Source organism: Schistosoma haematobium, chromosome 4 (assembly GCF_000699445.3).
Source record: "Schistosoma haematobium chromosome 4, whole genome shotgun sequence".
Taxonomy (NCBI): Eukaryota; Metazoa; Platyhelminthes; class Trematoda; order Strigeidida; family Schistosomatidae; genus Schistosoma; species Schistosoma haematobium.
The window spans coordinates 42599474-42623598 of NC_067199.1; the positions used below are offsets into that span (position 1 = coordinate 42599474).

A 24125-nucleotide genomic window follows, 5' to 3' on the forward strand; every position below is an offset into this window, starting at 1 on the left:
TATTTAATGATTCATTCATTCTTCTCCCTTCTAGTTTTTTTTCCTTCATTCTCTATTATTAATTACATCAAATTAATGAAATCACACAATGTTTAATGAATTAGCAATATCACACAATTCTTTTATCACTGACTGTCTCAATTATATAAAATGAAAATAGAATGGAATCATTTAAATACGTCTAGATATTCTAAATGAATTATGTAATCGGATTCTTCTTGCTCCCCTTCCACTCCCCCCTCTGTGAATGCAAGTTGTTGCTTTAAGATTGGTCTGCGTCAATATTTGAACTAAGGATAGGGAGTGAACTAGTTGAACGTATTGATAACTTCACTTATCTTGGAAGTCTGATTAGCACTAATGGGTTGGTGTCTGACGAAATCTCTGCAAGGATTCGAAATGATTGTTTTGCCTTTGCCAACTTACGTCATCTATGGCGGAGGCGAGATATATGTCTATCAATTAAGGGACGAGTATACTGCACGGCAGTTTGTTGTGTTCTACTTTACGGCTATGAAACGTGGCCAGTAAGAGTCAGAGATACTCCTAAGTTACTAGTATTTGATCGTAGATGTCTTAGAAATATTGTTCGCGTCTGCTGGGATCACAGGGTAAATAATAGGTTTGACACAGGGTATTAGGGAATGATGGAAAATCAGTTGATGAGGTTGTGAATGTTCCTCGACTGAGATTGTTGGACTACGTGTTACGTATGCCTGAACACGGATTACCATGACGCACAATGCTGACTAGTGTTGGGGATGGTTGGAAGAAAATTAAAGGTGGCCACAGCAAAACGTGGTATCAGTAGTTGAAGTCACTGACTTCTTGTCTGAGTCATGTTGGTAGATGCGAACTGCTTGGTTGGGGTCCGCGTGACTATCGTAACGAATGGTTGGAGACTTTGCGTGACATGACTCAGAATCGATCACAATGGCGTCGGTATATACACTTTCTATCTTCCCTTGGACTATGAGGTTAAAATTGCCTTATATCTTTCCTTCTACAAACTAATTCTTTCTTCCTGTACTATATCCTTATATGCAATCTTTCTTTTATATATTACCACCATTGAATTAACTACTTCTATGAATTCGGTGTTTATCTTGTTGTGCTAATGAGTGAGGTGTGGCAACTTGGACCGATTCATATATGTGTCTGGTCTTACGTTGTAACTGACTAACTGTCTGAATCGGATTCTTGATTTTATATTTTTCCCGTACATTAACTATGTTTAAGTCTATGTGATTGTTTCCAATCATTATATATATGTTGAACACATAATATGTATGCCTATTTATTTAGATTATTTAAATTATCCATTGTGTCGTTGAATGAAAGTAAAGAGAATTTTCATTTCTATGAAATCATTTACCTAAGCTGTATATTCGTATTTATAGTTATATGGTGTAACGATAGAAAAGATACTTACCATCTTGAATCACTTTATGGTACAATCTTTTCTTCTAGTATGAGATTCCTCACCAGTGTGCATCCATGATTCCGCACGTGGTATTCGAACAGGACCTCCGGTCTCATGCTCGAACACTTGACCTCTAAACCATCAAAACGGCATCTAAAGGTGTTAATGTCTAGCTTCCATCGATTTATGAATGGCTGCGCAACCATTTATCTATGCTGAGAATTCCCAAACTAGGACAAAACAGCTGTCCAATGTTTCTGTATTTTCCATGATGATCTAACATCAATCGATTAATGATCTCAATCAAAAACTTAGTCTGCATAACCAATATTGATATCAATCTTTTCTATCCTTCTATTTACGTTCTAATACAAAGTCATTCGTCATACATTTTCAATGAAGTAGAGACATATAAATAAACCGGGTTGTAAATGCTGTTAGTAATAAAACATTCATCAAAGAACAGAGATAATATTTTGCATCAATAGCATTGTTTGTAAGAGTGTCACATAAAGAATTCGGTAAGACTATCATGTATGGACGAATTGATCACCATATCAGTGCAATCTATTTCAATTAAAGATCTAGATAGCACAATATTAAATGCAGAATGGTAATTTATGAACAGTGAAAAAACTTAACAAAATGAAAGGCTGATAAGTTAGCTAATTGAGCTATATATATATATCAAATATCAATCTATCATCTCAGATTTCATTATTCTTTGGTTTCCACACCAATCATTCTTTGTTCTCGTTCTCTTTTCTTTGATCTTCATCACCTTCTACCGTCAGAAATTTCACTTTCAATTGATGGTAAATACTACTTATATCCATAGCACACACCACACTCACCCTCCTTTGAAGCAGTCGTTCTTGAGGTGGTTCTGCTCACCATACTACTTTCTTCTTCTCTGCAGTCTGTATTACGCTCTTCCTTAAAATGTTGAGCCTGCAGCGCAATGACCTCCATGGCTCCATCGATCTGACGGGCCACCAAAATCCGGTGTTTATCGAGCATTTAGGACATTCAACACCTGCGCTCCAGCGACCTGCTGAACCATCTAAATCCGGTGTTCACTCAGCAGCTGCATGTCCTACTCTCCTCTCCGTCGACAGCAACTGCTACATCTAATACCACCCCTCCAGAACACTTCATTCGACGTCAACTCCACTCAACAGACCACTCTAACTAGCACCTCAAATTCAGTCCCACAACACCATCTAACAATCATTATGAATATCAGATTAAATATCTATACTTATTAATTCCATTAATGATAATCATATAAAAACCTTTTTGTTTCTATTCATTATTGAATAATGGTCTTCAACTAATAAATGATCAATTAATTATAATTACTACTTATTATTATTATAATTGAACAGGATTTGATTAAAACAATTTAAGGTCGAATAAGAAGCGTTTCATTGAAACATAAATGATAATTATATTCCTTAAATATTATTATTATTCTTAATAAAACGATTTACATCATGTTCATGGTTAAGGTTATTGGTTATTGTTATTATTACTACTGTAGTGCGTGCTACTTATACTGATATAAGTAGTATTTTATGCGAGTCAGGAATGTCTTGTTCGCTACACGACTACTGTGTTGTGAACTACTTATATTCACATAAGTAGCATATAACAATAGTCAGGAATGGTATGTATTTCGGTAGGAAAGAACGGAAATGGAAAGCAATTGATATGAAAATTCAATAGAAATGAAATCTGAGATGATTGATTGACACTCTGCAAAAGGAACAGTCAAGTTTTAGACCATTGATTAATATTTTGCAAATTAAATATTTACTGTATAGTTCTAGGATTTTAGTAAAATGTTTTGTAATTCCATATTTAATTGTGTTCGATTGTTCTAACTCGTGTTCTTGTTCATTACACTGTTACTATTAATATTATTATTAGTTCAATAGTTGAGATTATGAGTCAATTGAAGTTAGACCAACATCGAGAACCTGAAAGCACTGGACGGCCGTTTCGTCCTACTATGGGATTGATCAGTAGTGTGCGTACAAGATCCCGCCTTGCAAGATTCGAACCGACGACCTATCGGTCTCGTGTGGGGTGGGCTTGTAGATTCTCACTGCTGAGAAGTCCCACAGTAAGACGAAATGGCCATCCAGGTTTTCCATGATAGTCTATCTTTTCAGTCCAGGTTTTCAATGGTTCAACATCAATCGGTTCATGATCTCTATCAAAAAATCAGCTTCAAACTATGAATACATTCATTAAATTACCTTCTCCTTTCAGATCACTAATTTTCATTTTTTTTAAATAGGAATTATCATTCCATCTAATAATTCATATTGATTAATGAATGACATGTGATTTGACTACTTTTTCATTGTTTACAAGTGGTAGAGTTGAATTTATACTTCGAATCCACTTGTAAAATATTCACATTTTAATAAATAACTTTAAAATAGTTACACATGACTTATATTTTTTGAAAAACAAGGAACTTATTAAATTCACTTGGCATTGTTTATTTGAATGTCTCCATCATTGTTCAGGACTGAAATTGGCATATGTCCATCCTATGCAGATTGCCTTTATATTGCTTTAAGTCACAAGTTTTATAGGAAAAGATGGATAATGGCTAGCAGTGGAGTCCAGGATGCATGTTTCGTCCTATTTCGGACTCGTCAGCTAGATTTATTTGCATCGCAGTGTTGATAGTCACTCCAGAACTCGAACTCACTACTGTTCGTTTCCAAGACCCTATTATTTAAAAACTAAGAAATCTCGGTCAAACTTACACTGATTAAAACTGTGAATCTAACATACGTTAAGACTGGATAACTTTATTCATTGTTTTTAATGATGTTAATAATGAATAAGTGAACTAACATATCAACAATGAACATCTAAAACCTTATATATATTAGAGTCTACAATATTTTAGGCTGACACTGAACGCTTTATCTAACAATCTACATACGTAACTCAAACTATTGTCTATATGAGTTGACAACCGTCTAATATCACAGATGATACGTATCTTATGTGAGACACACTAATTAAACTCAACTACTATTGATGATGATGATGATGATGATGATGATGATGATGATGATGATGATGATGATGATGATGATGATGATGATGATGATGATGATGATGATGATGATGATGATGATGATGATGATGATGATGATGATGATGATGATGATGATGATGATGATGATGATGATGATGATGATGATGATGATGATGATGATGATGATGATGATGATGATGATGATGATGATGATGATGATGATGATGATGATGATGATGATGATGATGATGATGATGATGATGATGATGATGATGATGATGATGATGATGATGATGATGATGATGATGATGATGATGATGATGATGATGATGATGATGATGATGATGATGATGATGATGATGATGATGATGATGATGATGATGATGATGATGATGATGATGATGATGATGATGATGATGATGATGATGATGATGATGATGATGATGATGATGATGATGATGATGATGATGATGATGATGATGATGATGATGATGATGATGATGATGATGATGATGATGATGATGATGATGATGATGATGATAATGATGATGATGATGATGATGATGATGATGATGATGATGATGATGATGATGATGAGACAAGAGACAAATTCCTATTAAGCTAAACTAATTTTTACAACCTGTTTCACTTAATAGTTTGTTACATTGAACAGAAACAATACAAACAACATTATTCACTATGAAAACATTTTCAAGTCATACAAGAACAACAACAACAACAACAAAGAACATGAAATAGATTGAATCGCAAACATAAACAACAAAAATATCGAATTAACAAAATAGAAAAAGAAAAGAGACAGTGAAATTCAATGAGAAATGATTGAACATTTCTGTTTCCTGAAACAAAACTCTTTCCTTTCTTCTTTTTTTGTTTTAATATTTCTGCCTTACACAATAATAATAACGCATTGAAACAAACAAACAAAACAATTACAATGATGATGACAATAATAATAATAATGATAATAATAATCATAGTAATAGTAATAGTAATCTCAATAATCAATTCATTGAATAGTAAACAATTACTCTTATTATTAAAACAAAGAGTCAACTAGAAGTTGTGAATAATTGAATGTTGAATACCTTAAAGTATTAATTAATCAATAATAATAATTATGCTAATATATATACTACTAATATTAATACTACTTATATTAATATCCGTAATTGTTTATGTGTATTAATAAGCCTAAATAATTTTCATTAGAATAGTCAAAAGATTAATGCAATGGCTTTTTTTATTCTAAATTCAATTATTAATAATGTACAATTGAACATTCAGGTAAATAATTACAAATATGAATTTCATTTATATTAATATTATTATGATTCATGAATTCAATTATTGAATTTACTAATAAGATCTATAAAAACCCCTCTTTGATGATAATCATAATATGCACATTAGTGATTGGCTTCAAGAGTTATTTCCTGCTGTTCTAGTGAGAAGCAGTGACTAGTGAAGTTCAACCGAGTCTGTTGTTAGATAGTAACTGACTGATGACAATGGTGGATGGGTCGATCAATTTCGTGGGTTATTTGATGTTAGATAGTAACACCGTTGGATGTCGGCCAGCTCAGTAATGTAGAGGTTAGGCGTTCGCATGCGAGACTGATAGGTTCTGTGTTCTCATCTCTCGAAATGGGATCATGGATGCGCACTGCCATTGGGGAGTCCCATAATAGGACAAAGTGGCTGTCCGGTGCTTCTCGGTTCTCAGTAGTAGTCTAACATCATTCGGTTCATAATCTGAATCGAATACCTAATATTCAATCAAGTATTCAACCCGTTAGTCTCATATCATTAACTTTATACTACTACTACTAGCACTAATACTACTATTACTATTACTATTACTACTACTACTACTACTACTACTACTACTAACTACTACTACGGTAGTGTTCAGTCCATAACATACTGGACTTCAATTAATTGACAACATTAAATGACCGTAATTCGTAGTATATGAGTAAATCATTTGTCTATACACAGATTTATTTCACAGCTATTGAGCAATTACTAATAAAAATAGATTGAACAGAATTAGTTTGATACTTGTTAAACGCTTTTAGTAGTTATTCCTCTTCATAATTCCTTTTCTAACTGTTGCTTATTGAACATAATAGATAACAGAACAATATTACCTTCAATCAAATTTGCATTAGGCATTATTTTAATATAAATGAATCTTAATATGAAATTATTAAACTGGTTAAGGTAAATCATGAATCAACAATTATAATGAAATAGATACGTAATCGGTAAAAAGCATAAATAGATAGTAAGAAGATGGGTATACTAATAATAAGGATGAGAATAACAAAATGATGTAAGCTTTAATCAATAGTTTGGCACAGGAAGTAGGTCAAACTTCAATAAATAAACATTAAACTAATCACTGGGCAATAATTAAAATTATTTCAATGGTTGATATCATGAGTAAATTGAATCTAGACCATTATGGAAAACCTTAAAGCAATGGATAACCGTTTCGTCCCATCGACGGACTCCTCAGTGGCAGTGAGCATCCATAATACCGTCTCGCCAGATTCGAATATAGGACCTATCAGTGTCGCGCACGAACACTCAACATCGAGACCAATAAGGCGATATCCAACACTAATAATATCTAAATTCAACTAATCCACGAGATTGAGCGACACATCCACCACTGTCACCACTCAGTTACTATCTCACAACAGACCCTGTTGAACTCCTCTAGTCACTGCTTCTCATTAGAACTCCAGAAAATACCTCTTGAATCCAATCACTAGTGAGTATATGTTGATCAATATGAGAAGGAGTTTTTTGTGGATATTCTATTAATGTTAATAGTTGAGATCATGAGTCAATTGAAGCTAGACCACGAAGGAAAACTTGGAAGCACTGGACGGTCGTTTCGTCCTATTGTGAAACTCCTCAGTGGTGGTGCGCATCCACGGATCCGTCTCACGGGATTCGAACCTACGACCTATCAGCCTCGTGCTCCAGGTTTTACCTGGTGGTCTGGCTTCAACTGACTGATGATCTTAACTATTAAAATTACTATAATATCCACAAAACCCCTTCTGATACTAATTCATAAATTCTTCGATAGATTATTATAAGTATAGAGTTATGGAGATTATTACGTATTTGATTGAAATCATGAATCAATTGGTGTTAGATCACCATTAAAAACGTGGAAGCATAGGATGGCCGTCTCGTCCTCTTAAGGTGTACCACAATAGGACGAAACGGCTGTTCAGTGCTTCCAGGTTTTCAATCATGTTCTAACATCAAAATCTGCAGTCTCATATGTTACAACAACTGGCGACGGGGTAGTGAAAATTTTGAACCCTCTAATTGGACGAGGTTCAGCATAATTATTTTGACTAATCAGTATCCAGATTTGTCATCGGCGCCCTTGGGAGTCATTGGTTGTTAATTGATCACAGTATTTCTCATTACCCTCCTGATTCAGAAAATGACTATCCTTCCCGATCAATTGTAGTTACTACTTGACCGCCAACAGCAACGTTTCAGAAAGAGTCAGTTGAATGTTTTGGACAATTTACGCACACGACTGCTAGATCTCCCATGTTTCGGAGATGTGACAGAAATTGATGAAGTAATTTCCCACTTGCATACTGAACTCGAAAATGACTGCAGGACGTATGTATATGGAAACAAAAGCCTCTATGAATCCCTGATGATCAGTAATGCAAACGAGGCAGTCGCTCATGATCCGTCCAGCGATCCAGAAATGTCCAATTCAGAAACATGCCCTGTCGTGGGTTCAAATCCCACTGTGCCCGAAACATGTACAGACAATGAGGAGTCCAGCTCAAAAGAACCTCTCGTGCCAGAAAATATGTCACATGCATCAAATAATAGTCAAGAACCTGGTGCAGTTTTGTCGCACGCTGACTATCCCAGTGATCAACTATCTACTAATAAGATTTTCAAGAATTTCGATGACAATGCTCCAGAAGATTCAAACTCTGATGACTTCGAATTGAGTGGCGTTTATCCTCACGATCTGATCACTCTTACTGGATTCCCTGTTCCATAAGTTTTAAATGCATTCAAATTAATTGTAACTTCGGGATAGGAAGACTCAACAACATTTCGCGGGGGTGGACGGACGCGGAGAATTTTAAAATCCGGATATCAACTCCGGATCTCTAAAAAAAGGGAGGTGTTAGGATGTTCAGAGAGATGTACCAATAATTATCATGTTAAGTCTAATGGTGGCCTTGGACTTTAAATGTACACTCCCTGTTGGTCGATATTTATTTCACTTGTTAAATACTGTACAAATGTTGTTTTCTATTTTATGGTACGATGTGGTCTGGTTGATTGGTATATAAGTAGAGTATGTCTGAAATATAATGATTCATATCTCAGAGGCTGAGACTTGCGTTCTGGACTCAACTGGCTGGGCTAGACGGCGAAGCTGGGCCAATCGGGACTCTAGGTCGTTCATTACGTGTTTACGTGTCACTGAATCGATCAATAAAACGCTGCGCATCTAACCTGCAGTCCACACGTTACAACACAAACCGAAGCAGGTAGTTATCTTAGAGAGGGCTACTCCCGGAGATATCGACATGAAGGTCTGATCCACAAGGCAGTGGAGCAACGTCACAAGATGCAGTCCAATAGTAGCCGATGATCACGATTGGTTTATACACCATTTGTTTTTTCAAGATCCTGGAGCCTATGTGCATCATTGGCTTGGAATGAGGGTGTTCCAACTCCCTTAGGTGGACTTTCCGTGTCCACCACCCTGGTTAAAGCGTCGGATATTCGCTTTTCATCCTGTCATTGATAAGGATTGTTTTATTATTTGCTTATATGCGAGTCAAACTCTGATTATTCTTCTACATAATTGATATTTGTTGTTTCACATTAATTTGTTCGCATGCGGCATTATTGGAGGTGACTCCTGTAACCATCTGACATTATTTCATATGCACACAGTTACATAACATTTAATATTCAATGGTCAGATTAAATCACTCTTTTTAATTATGAATTTCTTTCGCTATAAGTATTCATTGATGAGTGTGGTGTAGTAGTTTGAGCTAATATCATTTTTAATAACGTAGATGCTAGTCTTAAGTTTCTCACAAACATTATAGTAATTAGAACAACATATATAAGTGAACAACATTGCTTTCAATTAGACTGTTATCAGACTTTAATCTAATATATATTTTATTAAAAATGATTAAACCAATCAAAACAGTTTATAATACAAAGATCACAATAAAAAGTGGAGATTGATAGTGAAAAGACAGATTTCTCTTCAACAGTTCTGAAGAGGGTTCAATTTCATCACCTTTCCTATTGCTTTGTGATACTCTTATCCCTTTCTAGGTTGGATGATTACACCATTTTTCCCAACCTATATTTAGTCGTCGTTCTTCACATTTAGTTGACGTTAGACATAAACACCGTCGGATGCCGGTCGGCTCAGTGGTGTCGGGATTAAGCGTTTGCGCCCCAGACTGATAGGTCCTGAGTTTGAATCTCGCGAGACGGGATCGTGAGTGCGCACTGTCATCGAGGAACCTCACAGTAGGACGAAACGACCGTCCAGTGCTTCCAAGTTTTCCTTCGTGGTCTAGCTTCAATTGACTCATGATCTCAACTATTAACATTAATAGAATATCCACAAAAAACTCCTTCTCATATTGATCAACATATACTCACTAGTGATTGGATTCAAGAGGTATTTTCTGGAGTTCTAATGAGAAGCAGTGACTAGAGGAGTTCAACAGGGTCTGTTGTGAGATAGTAACTGAGTGGTGACAGTGGTGGATGTGTCGCTCAATCTCGTGGATTAGTTGAATTTAGATATTATTAGTGTTGGATATCGCCTTATTGGTCTCGATGTTGAGTGTTCGTGCGCGACACTGATAGGTCCTATATTCGAATCTGGCGAGACGGTATTATGGATGCTCACTGCCACTGAGGAGTCCGTCGATGGGACGAAACGGTTATCCATTGCTTTAAGGTTTTCCATAATGGTCTAGATTCAATTTACTCATGATCTCAACTATTGAAATTTATGAATTTCTGAGTGGTTGCAGTTCCTAAATTCTCTGTATGAATAGATACTGGAAAATTGAATATAAGTTCACTATTTTAATAATCACGTTTAATACTGATAAGAATTGGACTAATTAAGCATATAATGACCATGACTTATAACAATTTTCCAGGTTGTTTAGTAAACTAAATATGAAAATAGGATAATTTTTTTTGTTGGTTTATTTAATCGATTGGGGGTTATTTATTGAACAGAATAATACTGTTCATCTCATTCAATTTGGATACTACACCATACTCAATTTTCATGACTCTTTATCTCTAACATACAAAAAAAAGAGAAAAAAAGATCAAATAAACACAGAGAACCTATTTCCAACTATTATGATTGAATTATCAACTTAAATCAAAGACTGATTTAATCAGATGTAATGTATTCACATATATAGGCATATATATATATATATATATATATATATATATATGTATATATAGGTGTGTGAGTAGTTAGTTCCCATGCAAAACTACAAGCACATATATTACCGGTAAATCATTGAATATAGAAACATGAAATTCTACTAAAAATAAACAAACAATGATACATTCAGTGGGTAGGGTTTTCACTTCCCCCCCAGAAAAAACACTTTGTTAATCTATAAATTGATAATAGATTAGTGATTAATGATTGGTTGTTGATTTTTAATAAAACAAAGCAAATAACCAGAATTACCATATCCGCCCCTAATTCATTTATGATTGTTAAATAGTTAAAACAGAAATAGATTACAAATAGTTTGTTTGTTTATTTATTTATTCAATAAAAATTTATGAGATAATTAAAAGACAAATAGAGAATGATAAGGATTTTTCTAGTTTGTCACGGGATAGGGTACTCTAACTCCATGCCCAACCCTCTTCTTTTATCTAGACTTGGAATCAGCTGTAGCCACAGAGGGGTTCCAGATGGAGTTAATAGGATGATAGAAAATAATTTAATTAATGTGAACTTTCAAGTATTAAGTAAGAATGAATAAATGTAAAATAACAAAGACTATGGAACATTCATTGTTCACTTTTTCTGTGTTAATATCAGAAGGGGTTTTTTGTGGATATTATGGTAATGTTAATAGTTGAGATCATGAGTCAATTGAAGCTAGATCATCATGGGAAACCTGGATACACCGGACGGCCGTTTCATTCTAGTACGGGACTCTTCAGCAATGCGCATCCACGATCCTGTCTCAAGATATTCGAAAACAGAACCTACCCGTCTGGAGCGAGAACGATTAACCACTAGACCACTGAGCCAGCACTTGATATTTATCTACCTAATATTCAACGGGTTCCTGATGTTCAGGATCATAAAATTACAACTTCATCAATATTTGATCGAATCTGACCAGATTTAATGAAATCTGGTTGTAAATGTTTCTTATTAGTTATTCGTATTATGTGTTGCTTGTTCATTTCAGTAGTAAAATTGATTAATACAGATTATATTGAATGATTAGAGTAATATTAGGTGAAGTCTTAATTAGTTCTCTTTTACCAAGTGAATACGAGATGAAAAATCTGTTCAGTGTTCGCTTGTTTTCCGTGATACTATAGTCACTAATTGAGCAACATGAACCGACTTGATAACAAGTAAAAAAATACAACCAAGTTAAATAAAACAGTTTCCCTAAATGGTTAATTTGTGGAGAAGAAAAGAGAAATTGCAAAATGTGAAGTGATTTTACAATAATTACTTACTTACTTACTCCTGTTACTCCTCTTGGAGGAGCATAGGCCGTTCACCAGCACTCTCCATCCAACACTGTCCTGAGCAATCCTTTCCAGCTCTTTCCAGTTGTTATTCATCTTTTTCATGTTTGCTTCTATTTCCCGACGTAATGTGTTCTTTGGCCTTCCTCTCTTCTGCTTCCCTTCAAGATTACAAGTTAGGACTTGTCTCGTGATGCAGTTTGATGATTTGCGTAAAGTATGTCCTATCCATTTTCTCGTTCCTCTCCTAATTTCCAGTTCAGCAGGAAGCTAGTTTGTTCTCTCGCTAAAAAACGCTAACCAGAAAAATCTACAATAATTGAAATATCTAATAATTTCGGTAACACATTACTCCACCCGGAGCCCCTCTGGGGTTACTGCCGGTCCTGAGCCTGGATAAAGGAGGAGGGTTGGGTGTGGGGTTAGCGACCCCATCCAGTAGAAAAGCAACTCGCTAAAAAACGCTAACGGTAACAGGCTACTCTGTATGTAATTCAAAAGATCAACAACATATAAACTTGTACTTTTTTGCTTTTTTTTTCAAATCCTTATAGGGACCTAAACAGATTCTGAGAGTCTGTATATTGTTCCCAGTTATAATTAGGTATTTCGAGTGAAGGTTAGTGATTTAGAGTAGGAGTTTTAATCACTAATTGACATCAGCTATAATGTAAATATGTTCTATAGACATGTGGATGAATTTCACTCAAAAATACAAGTGAAGTTATTTGATCAATTCATCAATAAAATGTAATGCCATCAGTTCAATGTTTATTTCCAAACTAAGAGTTTAAGGATTAGATCTAAGGGTGCTGTCGATTTACCTGGTGTAGATAATCTAGACAGACAGAATTAGCCATTTCATACGTTTAACACCTATTCATACTTTACGGCTTCAAAATGTATTTTCCCGCTATCATTTTAAACATTTTGAGCAGTATGCAAATGTAATTCATTACTTTTCGTACCCAAGAACCTAAAAGTCAAGTTTTCGACTCCTTTTGGCTTATCTATAAAGTTTAGCGTATGAAATACAATCTAATCATGTCATATATAATAAGGACAATTAAATTCCTTTATTTACATTTGAACAATTGCTCATTATGTATTAGCTTCTTAATTATATAATTTAATTTTTATGATATGTATCTTACACTACAGATTAATTTTGACTAGACTACCCTTAGCTTTGGCAATGAACAATCAAAACTTAAATGAAGATTTGAAACCAGGGATTTCAGGTATCATGTTGAGCATGTTATATTCTAGACGTCTGGGTTAGTACCTAATACCTCCGATTTCTAACTGCTATCCATTGAGAGATACTTAACAAGAGTCACTTTGTTTATTTATTTATTTGAACATATAAATATTGGTACAAAGAGACACCAAATACATATGCGCCACAAAAATCTCATTTGATTTGTGCGAGGACTGCCACACTGCCCGGATGTCCAAGCCGAAGAAGGTGGTTTTCTTAGGGAGTCACGCACAGAACCTTCGACCTTAAGGTCTGGTCCACGAGGTAGTCGAGCATTGTCAGAACACGCTGTCCCATGGTAGCCGATGACCAACGATTGGTTCATACTCCATTTGTTCCTCCACGATACTGAAGCCCATGTTCACCATTGGTTTGGAATGAGGGAGTTCCAACTTCCCTCGGTGGACTCTCCGTGTCCAACAACCCGGTTAAAGTGTCGGACATTCACTTTTCGTCCTCTTAATTTCGTAAACAACACCCCTACCGTGATTGTGTTAAAAAAAAAAGAACAAATTGATAAGCCATATACAATGTCAGGTTTAAACATGTTGTCTAATCCATATTTACTTGTTCACACATAGATAGATCAAATAAAATAAAATAAATCTCAATCAAGGTAGTTTAAAATACTCATTTAAGTAATAAGAGAAGCACAATCAATTTTTGTAGTGAATTAACGCAAATAGGTCATACACCTACAAACACCCAAACACCCACCCACCAGCACACACAGACATACAAAATATTCAGATTATCATTGATTTTGGGTGTAACCACTTGGTAACTTGTTGGTATTGCAAGTGTATTATAATCTTAATAGTTGATGAGATAATTGAAATTATGAGAACTTTTTTAAAAAAATTTATCTCAATTCAATACCTTGATTTACTTTGTAATTTCTTTCTTATATACCATGAGATTGAATCAATGATGTGTTTAGTGCAATCGACAACATTCACTACATATTTCATTTTTAGAAGTAAGAACAACAAATACTGTAGAGTTTGTTTCTATGGGTTATGGTTGCTAATCCTATGCCTGATCCTCTTTTTTTTACCCGAGTTTGGGACTGATAATGACTTTGGAAACGCTACAGATGGAGTACTGTAGGATAAACTGAATTCATTTCATCAAATTTTTTTGTGTTAATTCTTCCATGTATGCACAAATGTAAATTTGTGTACAGTAACACATAAAGTCATTTAATTAATACATTAGTAAAGAGTAATTATGAAAACCTTTTGTATCCTATCACAGAGTAACTACAAACAATATCGTCAGTCTTTTCTTGTAAGAAATGGATAGTGGTTAGCAGTGGATAGCGAGATGACCTTTGAAGCGAACGATAATGAGTTCGAGTCCCAGAGTGAACGTCAACTCTGAGATACAAGTACATCTACTTGACGAGTCCCGAATAGGACGAGATGCGTGTCAAACTGGATTCCACTACTAGCCAATATCCACCTTTGTGTTTTCTTATCTTGTTTTGATAACGAATTTTAATCAGTTATAATTGATTCTAGATTATGTGTATTCCTATTCAATGGTTTAAAAGTAAATTTGTTGACTGGAAACCTAAAATTCATACATTAGATCATTGGTAGAATTGTTACTACCTAATTTAGAGGGGTCCATGTGGATAGTATCAGGTTTTCAATCGTTATACAAGTAACTTATAGCATTTGATTATAAATTACTCATAGTAAAACACTTTAGCGTACATGTTCTAAATGTAAACTTGATAAGTAATTACTGATTTCATTTTCACCAACTGATTAAATACTTCTACATGTTATGAAAAATCTATGAAACTGTGGAGATTTCAAGTCGGTAATATATGTAGTGCTTTGAGGGCAATTAAGAATAGATTATGTTGAATATATGATTTCTGTCAAACTTTCCTGTTATGAAAGTAAATAGGGTGTAGATTTTTTCAAGTTTATACAATATGAATTCAATTTTCATTTATAAACGGTAGTAATTAGATAACCAGATAATATTTAATTGTTGTTTTGTTTTCTAAATAGACAGTTTTCAACTAGGCCAATCTCGTACTATTGATTCTCTGGATGAGTAAATAAGCTTCATACCACTTAATCTGAATTATTTAATTGGAATTCAGTCATTTCGTATTATTGTATGACTATCATTTATTGTATGCTATGATAAGTGTTTCACTCTTGATATGCTTAAACTCTTTCGACTATTACTCCTACATTATAAATGTACTCAACGTTTAGGAAATCATTTTTATCAGTATAAGGTTGTGATCACAAACCGATTGATGTTAGATCACCATTGAAAACCTCGAAGTACTGGGTTGCCGCTTCGTCCTATTGTGGGACTCGTTAGCAGTGCGTATCAACGCTCGCAGGATTCGAACCCAGGGCTTTCGGTCTCACGTGCGAACGCTTAACCTCGAGACCACTGAGCCGGCATCCAATAGTGTTTACGTCTAACTTCAACCAATCATCCATATTGCAATACCGTTTTGCATTGTCTTCAGTCAGTTACTATCTCACAACAGACCCTGTTGAACTCCACTAGTCACTGCTTCTCATTAGAACTCCAGTAAATACCTCTTGAATCCAGTCACTAGTGAGCATGTGTTAATTAATATCAGGTGTTTTTGTGAATATTATAGTAATGTTAACAGTTAAGACCATGAGTCAATTGAAGCTAGAGCACCATTGAAAACCTGGATGCACTGGACGGTCGTTTCGTCCTACTATAAGGCTCCTCAGTGGCAGTGCGCATCCACGATCCTGCCTCATGAGCTTCAAACTCAGGGCCTTCGGTCTCGTACGCGAACGCCTAACCTCTAGACCACTGAACCGGCTGGCATCCAACAGCGTCAAAGTATTATTATGATAAATGGTGTGTAATTTGTGATTTATTCATCAATTTGGATTTCAACCAAAACTGTTTATATTACTGATAGTAGTTTTAAAAAACTACTCAAAAACTGAGAACGTTTCAAGCCTACCATCATCTTATAGTTGAAATCAGATTACTTTAACCTTTAAAGTATTCTGTTTAATGATTTTTAGTTACTTATTTAACATCATCTATAACTACTTTGTTATTGTATTATCTTTGTGCTTTTTTTTCGTTTCCATATAGGTATCGTACAACTGTTAACATTCATTAATCGTCTTTTGTACAACACCACCACCACCACCACCACTACCACAACAACAATAAACAAAACAAATCGATCATTATCCATAAATAAAATTTCAACAACAACAAAAAAATAATGACCGATCTAAATGATACAATCCATTTAAATTGTACTATGCGTTATTTATTAAATGAATCCAATATTGATCCAATTTCAATTTATGATCGTTATCCACAATGTGAATTACAAAGAAAATTTATGCCAATTTTTTTATATATTGTAAGAATATTTATGTTAATCTGGTTAATTAGTGGTATTTTTGGTAATTCTTTATCATTTTTAATATGGATCTCGAAACAACAAAGACGTAAGAATAGTTCAGCTATTTATTTAGCTACATTATCTATCACTGATCTTATTCTTATATTATTATTATTAAATTATGATTTAGAACGTTATTGGTGTATACGCGGTGTGATTATAATACCGGGTATATGTCAATTATTTCAATGTTTATTTATATTTACACAATATTATTCCATTGTATTAGTATTTGGTTTTACATTAGAACGTTATTTAGCTGTATGTTTCCCATTTAAACGGCATAAATTATGTACAACTAAAAGAGCTATATTAGCTGTATTCATTTTATCTTTATTTATTATTGGACCAACATTATCACAAGCTATATTATGGACATATGATAATGGTGAATGTCGTATGCGTATTAATGTAGCTATGGATGAAAAATTTCAAACATTATTATTTGTACAAGAAGTATTATTTTCATTAGTTATACCATTAGCTACATTAATATTTAATATATTAGTATTATGTGAAATGAGAAGATTAATTAAATCAAGTCATTTATTAAAAATTTCAAAGCATCAATCAATTAATTCATCAACTATAAATACTACTCATAATGAAAAAACTAGATTTACATATAAACGATTCTTTAAACGAAGGAAATTTAGTAATAATAATCATACTACTCATAATTTAATAAGTAACACTACGAATACTACTGATGGTTTAAATGATAATAAACGTGATAGATCATTAGGAGATGATGGTACACCAAATTTTAGTCCAATTAAAACAATACAAATGAATACAACACAAGATCATTTAACTAAAGAATCAACTCAATTTATATCGGCTACATTAATGTTAATTATATTATCATTTTATTTAATTGCATGTACAGTACCAACTGGTATTATGTATTTAATACAATTTCATTGGTTACAACCAGATGATTGTTTAACAGATCAAGCTATTCATCAATCAAATGAATGGACAATATTTTTTCAACGGATAACAACTAAAGGTTTAATTGATGCATTTTGTGCATCACATTATGCATGTAATTTTTTTATTTATTTTCTTACATGTAATAAATTTAAAAAACAAGTTATCAATATTATTAAATGTAAATTTAATTATATTAATTATTATTATTCTGATTATGATGGTACAGATATATTGATTTTATCAAGACGTACAGCACCAAGATCATTACGTCATTTATCAGAGAATGATTTATCCGTAGAAACAAATCATAAACCATTATTGATTTATAATACTAATACTACTACTAATAATAATTCGAGTTAATGAATAACACGTCACGTGAGTTCTTCATGATTTCAGAAACTACTCATCATTTTATCAGTAGTATGATTACATAATTTAATATCGGTGAAATTGTACACGTATATTAGCTTGAATATAATTGTTCTCCTTGTTTTGTTTTTAAAATGTATTCATCATTTCTTTGTTTTGTTCTTGCCAGTACTTTTATTCATATCTTCATGTGAATGTACCAGTGTTTGTTCGAAAAAAATACAAAAAAAACACACACACACAATATAAAATGCAATAGTTAACTATGTTCTCCCTCTTTGTTTTTGTTTTGTTCTTTCTCTTGTATATCAGTCATTCAAAAGATCTTTTATGTTTCGTTTTGTTGTGATTTTATTATTAAATATTGTTATTACTAGATAAATAAATGGTTATATTATTTCATAGTGAATTGTTTATTCATCGTTGGAAACGACTGATGATAATGTAATGAACAACATATAGGAATGGAGACAATCGAACATTTTGAAATTACTATAATATCCACGAAAAACTCCTTCTCATATTAATCAACATATGCTCACTAGTGATTGGATTCAAGAGGTTTTTTTCCGGAGTTCTAATGAGAAGCAGTGACTAGTGAAGTTCAACAGGGTCTGTTGTGAGATAGTAAGTGAGTGAATGTGTCGCTCAATTTCGTGGATTTATTAAAGTTAGACATTAAAACCGTTGGATGCCCTCCAGATCAGTGGTCTGGAGGTTAAGCGTTTGTGCACGAGATTGATAGGTCTTGAGTTCGAATCTCGCGAAATGGTATCGTGGATAACCACTGTAATTTAGACACACAATAGGCGGGAACGGCCGTCTACTGCTTCCAGGTTTTCATTGATGACTCGTGAATTCAACGGTTAAAATACTATAATCTCCACAAATTTTCATACTGATAATTATCAGTTTGTCTTCATTGATAACATCCGGTGAGGTTTTAGGATTAAAAAAATGTTTTTATCCAGTGATACATTATAGTTAGGTATTGAGCAACTAGAGAAACAATTTCAAGATTGGCGGGTGACTTTAACTTAGATAATGAATGAAATGTTTTCCAAGTTTTTAATTAGTAACGTTTCAATTCAGTATGCAGTCTTGACTTCAATTGGACACCTAGAGTAGGACTCGATCTTAGAACAACAAAATATGAAGATTTATTTAACATCGAACGAACTGGATTTCACAATGTTTCAAAGTTCATTTATCCTAATAAATTGAGGTTAAGTGAAGATGTTAGGTGAACCAATTTTATCATCACAAAAATCTCCAATGATTTCATCCTCATTGAAACAGTCAGTTTTTATGGGCAGTCATCAGTTTTCACCGTTGATCATACTTATCTAAAGTTACCTAGTGGATCTTGTGATAATAACTTTACTTATTCTAATATGAAATATGCGCGTAAACACTATTACTTTGACCTGCTAAATGAAATTCATTTCAAGTATTATTATTACTATTATTATTATTAATGACTCCATTCAAGTATATTATGCTTCTATGTCACCAACTGATCCAGAAGTTTCTATGCATTATCAATTAGGTACGTAACACGATTGGATGTAAACTGATGAAAGATGAAGAAAATATCACTGGACTGAAACACCTTTTACTTTCAGGTTAACTCATCAGACAATTCGAAAGGAAATGACAAGTAATCATGACATTTCCTATGAGGATTAGCATAAGATGGTGGTTGGAGGTAGTCAACAGGAAATTCTGGACGCAGATTTCGTGCTCTTTGGCACCTGTAATTTGAGGGAACTGGTGCTCCCTGACGGATTCGATCCTTTCTCACCCAGCTTCACAATCAGAGACCTTCCACTAGGCTATCCGAGGATTAACGTTATATAGGCAACAGTTCATTTAAAAAACAGAAATGCAGAAGGTAACAAAAGAAAAAATCGGGAAGTCAATTTGATAGGATTCAATTCTCTAGTTATTTTATTTAGGTGAAGCCTAATGGAGTTAATGACTCAAAAGAACCTGAACTAGGAGTTATTGTTTTCGGAAAGTGACAGGTATTATGTGGTGATGGTGGTGATGTGGAATACTGGCTAATCTAGTTGATCTTCAAAAACAGACCTATCCATATCTATTGGTATATTTAGATGTAGTTTTTTGATTTATTACTGTAATTTGATTTATTGTTGTAATGGCAACTAACTTCATATTAGTACGTTTAAAGTATCTTTTGGATAGTGGATGGACATTAAATATCTATCTCATTGACATAATCATCAGCTAGAAATCAGTGTACATCTAAACTCATTTTTACTAGATTAGTATAAAGATTAAAGTAAGAGGATAAAAACAACCAAATTGAGTTTATTCCAAGTTAGAATATTTTGTATGACAAAGTGGACTCAATTAAGATTTCAAAGATTAAATAAGAAATATGAAAAGGTTAACATTTTATGCTCGATCTCCCTATGTAAGTCCAAGTCTGTGGATTTCATATTGGGAAATCCATGGAATGGACAGAAGATATAACTAAACAAGGTACTTCAAAGTTGTGTTAATTTAACATAGTGATTCAAAGGTATCGTTCACTCTCATCTGAGCGACACCACACGAATTTTAAAGTTAGTTAACCGGTGAAAACAATCAAAATCCTCGTGTGATATCCCAACTTTACCACCATAATTAAACGGTTTAAATTAAGTTACTGTAAACATTGAAGTTGGTAATGTTCTGTTGATCTCTCACATCGTTGCTAAACCTTTCCTCATTCAATGATGTTGAAAATTCAGCCAGTAACTTATTTTTTGATGGAGACGCTTTTGGAGATTATCTTCTTCACGTACTGACCTCAGTCAACTTATAAGTGAAAAACAGGGAACAGCTTATTCATCGTATGCTGAGAATACTCAAACATACGATGCTATCGGAGAACGAGATCGAGACCTCCAGATCACATGGTGAGTGCCTAACTAGTAGACCACTGAGTCGTCATCCTGTCATACACAATTCCGTCTTTATTTACTTCCTGATATAAAACAACAAATATCCACTGTCTCTAATGATGACTGTATCAGACTGCATAGGTCTAATCATCATGACTCCCTCTTGTTTCAGTTATCCACTTTCGTACTTTGATTAAGTGTTCCTTCTCTTTTCTACTTGAACAATCACCGAAATTTTATCCACGTTTTGTGTAATGTACCCACTAGTCATATACAATGAGTCTACGTGTCATGTTGATCTGCACCGACTGACATTCACTCGTCACGTGACTAGATGCATTGCAATTCATCATCAGATTCTAAATAGAACATGATTTGTAAACTGTTGAAGAGAATCTATTAGCAATACAGTAAATCATGAATATTCTTAAACACTGTATCTTAGTTAATTCATGCATTCAATACCAAACTCATTCGTGTATACTGAGTGAGTTCTATTTCAAACGATTTTTGATCCTTTTTTTCATTTTACTAAAAACTGACAAAACCATTCAATCTTTGATGAACATCATTGAAATGGAATGGAATTGATCAATGGGTGAGTGATAGGCAGACATTTCTTATACCATGATTGTAACCACCCCCCCCCCATCTGTACAAATACACGTACATCAGTATTTTCAATATTAGTTGCATTAGTTATTGATAAATTGATTTATTTTACTCTTATTGAATAGAGATGAGCTTTTACTTTTCCAGTTTAAAGACATTCAATGATTCATTTTTTCTGTCTAATTTGATCTACATACAATTTGGCACACTCTAGTGATACTCAGATACCTAATCAATAATTTACGAGAAGAGAAAGAGAGAAGAAGTGATAGGAAGATGATGATGAGTTGTTTGTATTGCTTTATGTAAGATGTCATGGGTACGTGAACGTCCATTATATCCACAATAATGAATAAATCATACTGATGAGGAATGTTGTTGTTGATGTTATGACTCGAAGACATGAATGATTATTATCATTCAGTTTTTTAGTATCAGAAGGGGTTGTGTGGAAATTGTAGTAATTTCAATAGTTGAGATCATGAGTCAATTGAAGCTAGACCACTATGGAAAACCTGGAAGCAGTGGACGGCCGTTTCGTCCTAGGATGGGACTCCTCAGCAGTACGCATCCACAACCTCGCTTCGCGGGATTCGAACCCAGGACCTACTAATCCCTTAATGAATGTAATAAGATGATTAAAATATTTTTGTTACAATAAGTAAAGGTCATAGAGGTGTAAAAATAAATAAGGTGATATGATGAGCATTTATGAATAAAATGATGAGAATATTAGACATAAGTAAAAGGAGAAATGCAATAATAATATTAAATTAAGGCCAAAGTAACGATAACGATAGGACGTACTTCTTTTGTACGCATAGTTCTGGTTTGAGCTCGCGGATGGTAAGAGTTTCGTCTATTTTTTTAGAGTTGAATACGAAGAAATCTAGGTAGATTTGAAAGAATCATATATATACAACCTTAAAATCAAACTGCGGATCCGCAGAATGATTACAATCGATTAGGTGTTCAATTATAGAACTCCTAACTATTTTCCTTTCACCCTTGTAGAACCAAACTGGAACGCGTTCCCGTAGCCAAGTTGAAAGCGAGCGCTGGCTACGGCCAATGTACCCTGCTCCACAAGAGCAGGTGAACTGGTAGATGCACATAGAGGCGACCAAACGCGGAAGCTTATCTTTTATGGATACAGAAAATAAATTCCTACTAGTGAAGGTTATTCGCAGTTTCGCCGGATTAGATGTCCTTTTAATCGCTATCGTTAAACGACTTTTGATTACATCAGATGTTCGACCACCTTTAAATTCCAAACTTATATAAAGGTTTTTCCTTGAGAAGGACCAACCAGATTTTTTGTCTCAACTACTTCTTTCCATCTTCTTCTCTATGAAACGGTCTGGATAGCCATTTTTGGTCAAAGTTTTCATGAGGAATGCGAGTTCTTCATCAACGCATTCCGTACTACATATTCGATGACATAAAGAGTGAGTGACATTTCTCTTTCTACTTAAAGGAATCCAGCTATAGAAGTAGGTTATCTGGTCATTCCATGTTTGTTTTCTAAAGATGGATCTTTTTAAGGAACCATTACTTCTCATCAGACGCAAATCGAGGAAAGAGATTGATTGGTCTTGCATACTTTCTAATGTGAAGTCTATGGAACGGTGGCATGAGTTGAGGGAGTGTAAGATATCCTCTGATTTAATATGATCTTCACAAACGACAAATGAGTCGTCCACGTATAGGTGAAATCGATAAATCATTTAAGTGAGTTGATCGTTTTCCAGTTTTACCATGAAACAGTCTACTAAAATTGGTAAATAATCGATATATGGTTTGTGTGTGTTTCGACTGATTGTCAGATGGTATGTTGGTTATAAATAACAGTGAATCAACTTATACTTTACACTTAATTTTTATATCAAACACAATTATTACCTATCGACATGTATTTGTCAGCTGTAGCGAAGTTATTCTGGTATTTTATTTGTGTGATCATATGAGTTATAATAAGTTGAATTAACAGTGACCAAACATCTGACATTATATTACTTTAATTAGATCTTTCATAACTCATTGATCCTTCAGAAGAGACATGATAACGCAGTCAATAAAGTTATTCAAACACAGAGAGATAACTCAGGACGACACGGTCAATAAAGAAACTCTTTACTTAAGACTTGATTTTAACAGGGACACGACGACGATTTCTCTTATTGCATCAACTTTTAAGATCTATTGAAAAAAAAAACACATCTAGTATCACTAGGTTGTATATGAAATTCTCAATTAAACTAGTA

General features: G+C 33.9%; 1 protein-coding gene across 1 annotated transcript in view; it reads left to right on the forward strand.

Annotated features, from left to right (window-relative positions):
- Window positions 1-19739, forward strand: part of MS3_00008129 (uncharacterized protein) — a 42815-nt gene extending 23076 nt beyond the window's left edge. The window contains exon 2 of the mRNA XM_012936475.2: window positions 16708-19739. Coding sequence (XP_012791929.1) covers window positions 16844-18328 — 1485 coding nt within the window. The 5' untranslated portion in view covers window positions 16708-16843 and the 3' untranslated portion in view covers window positions 18329-19739. The remainder of the gene's footprint in view (window positions 1-16707) is intronic.
- Window positions 19740-24125: the final 4386 nt, after the last annotated feature.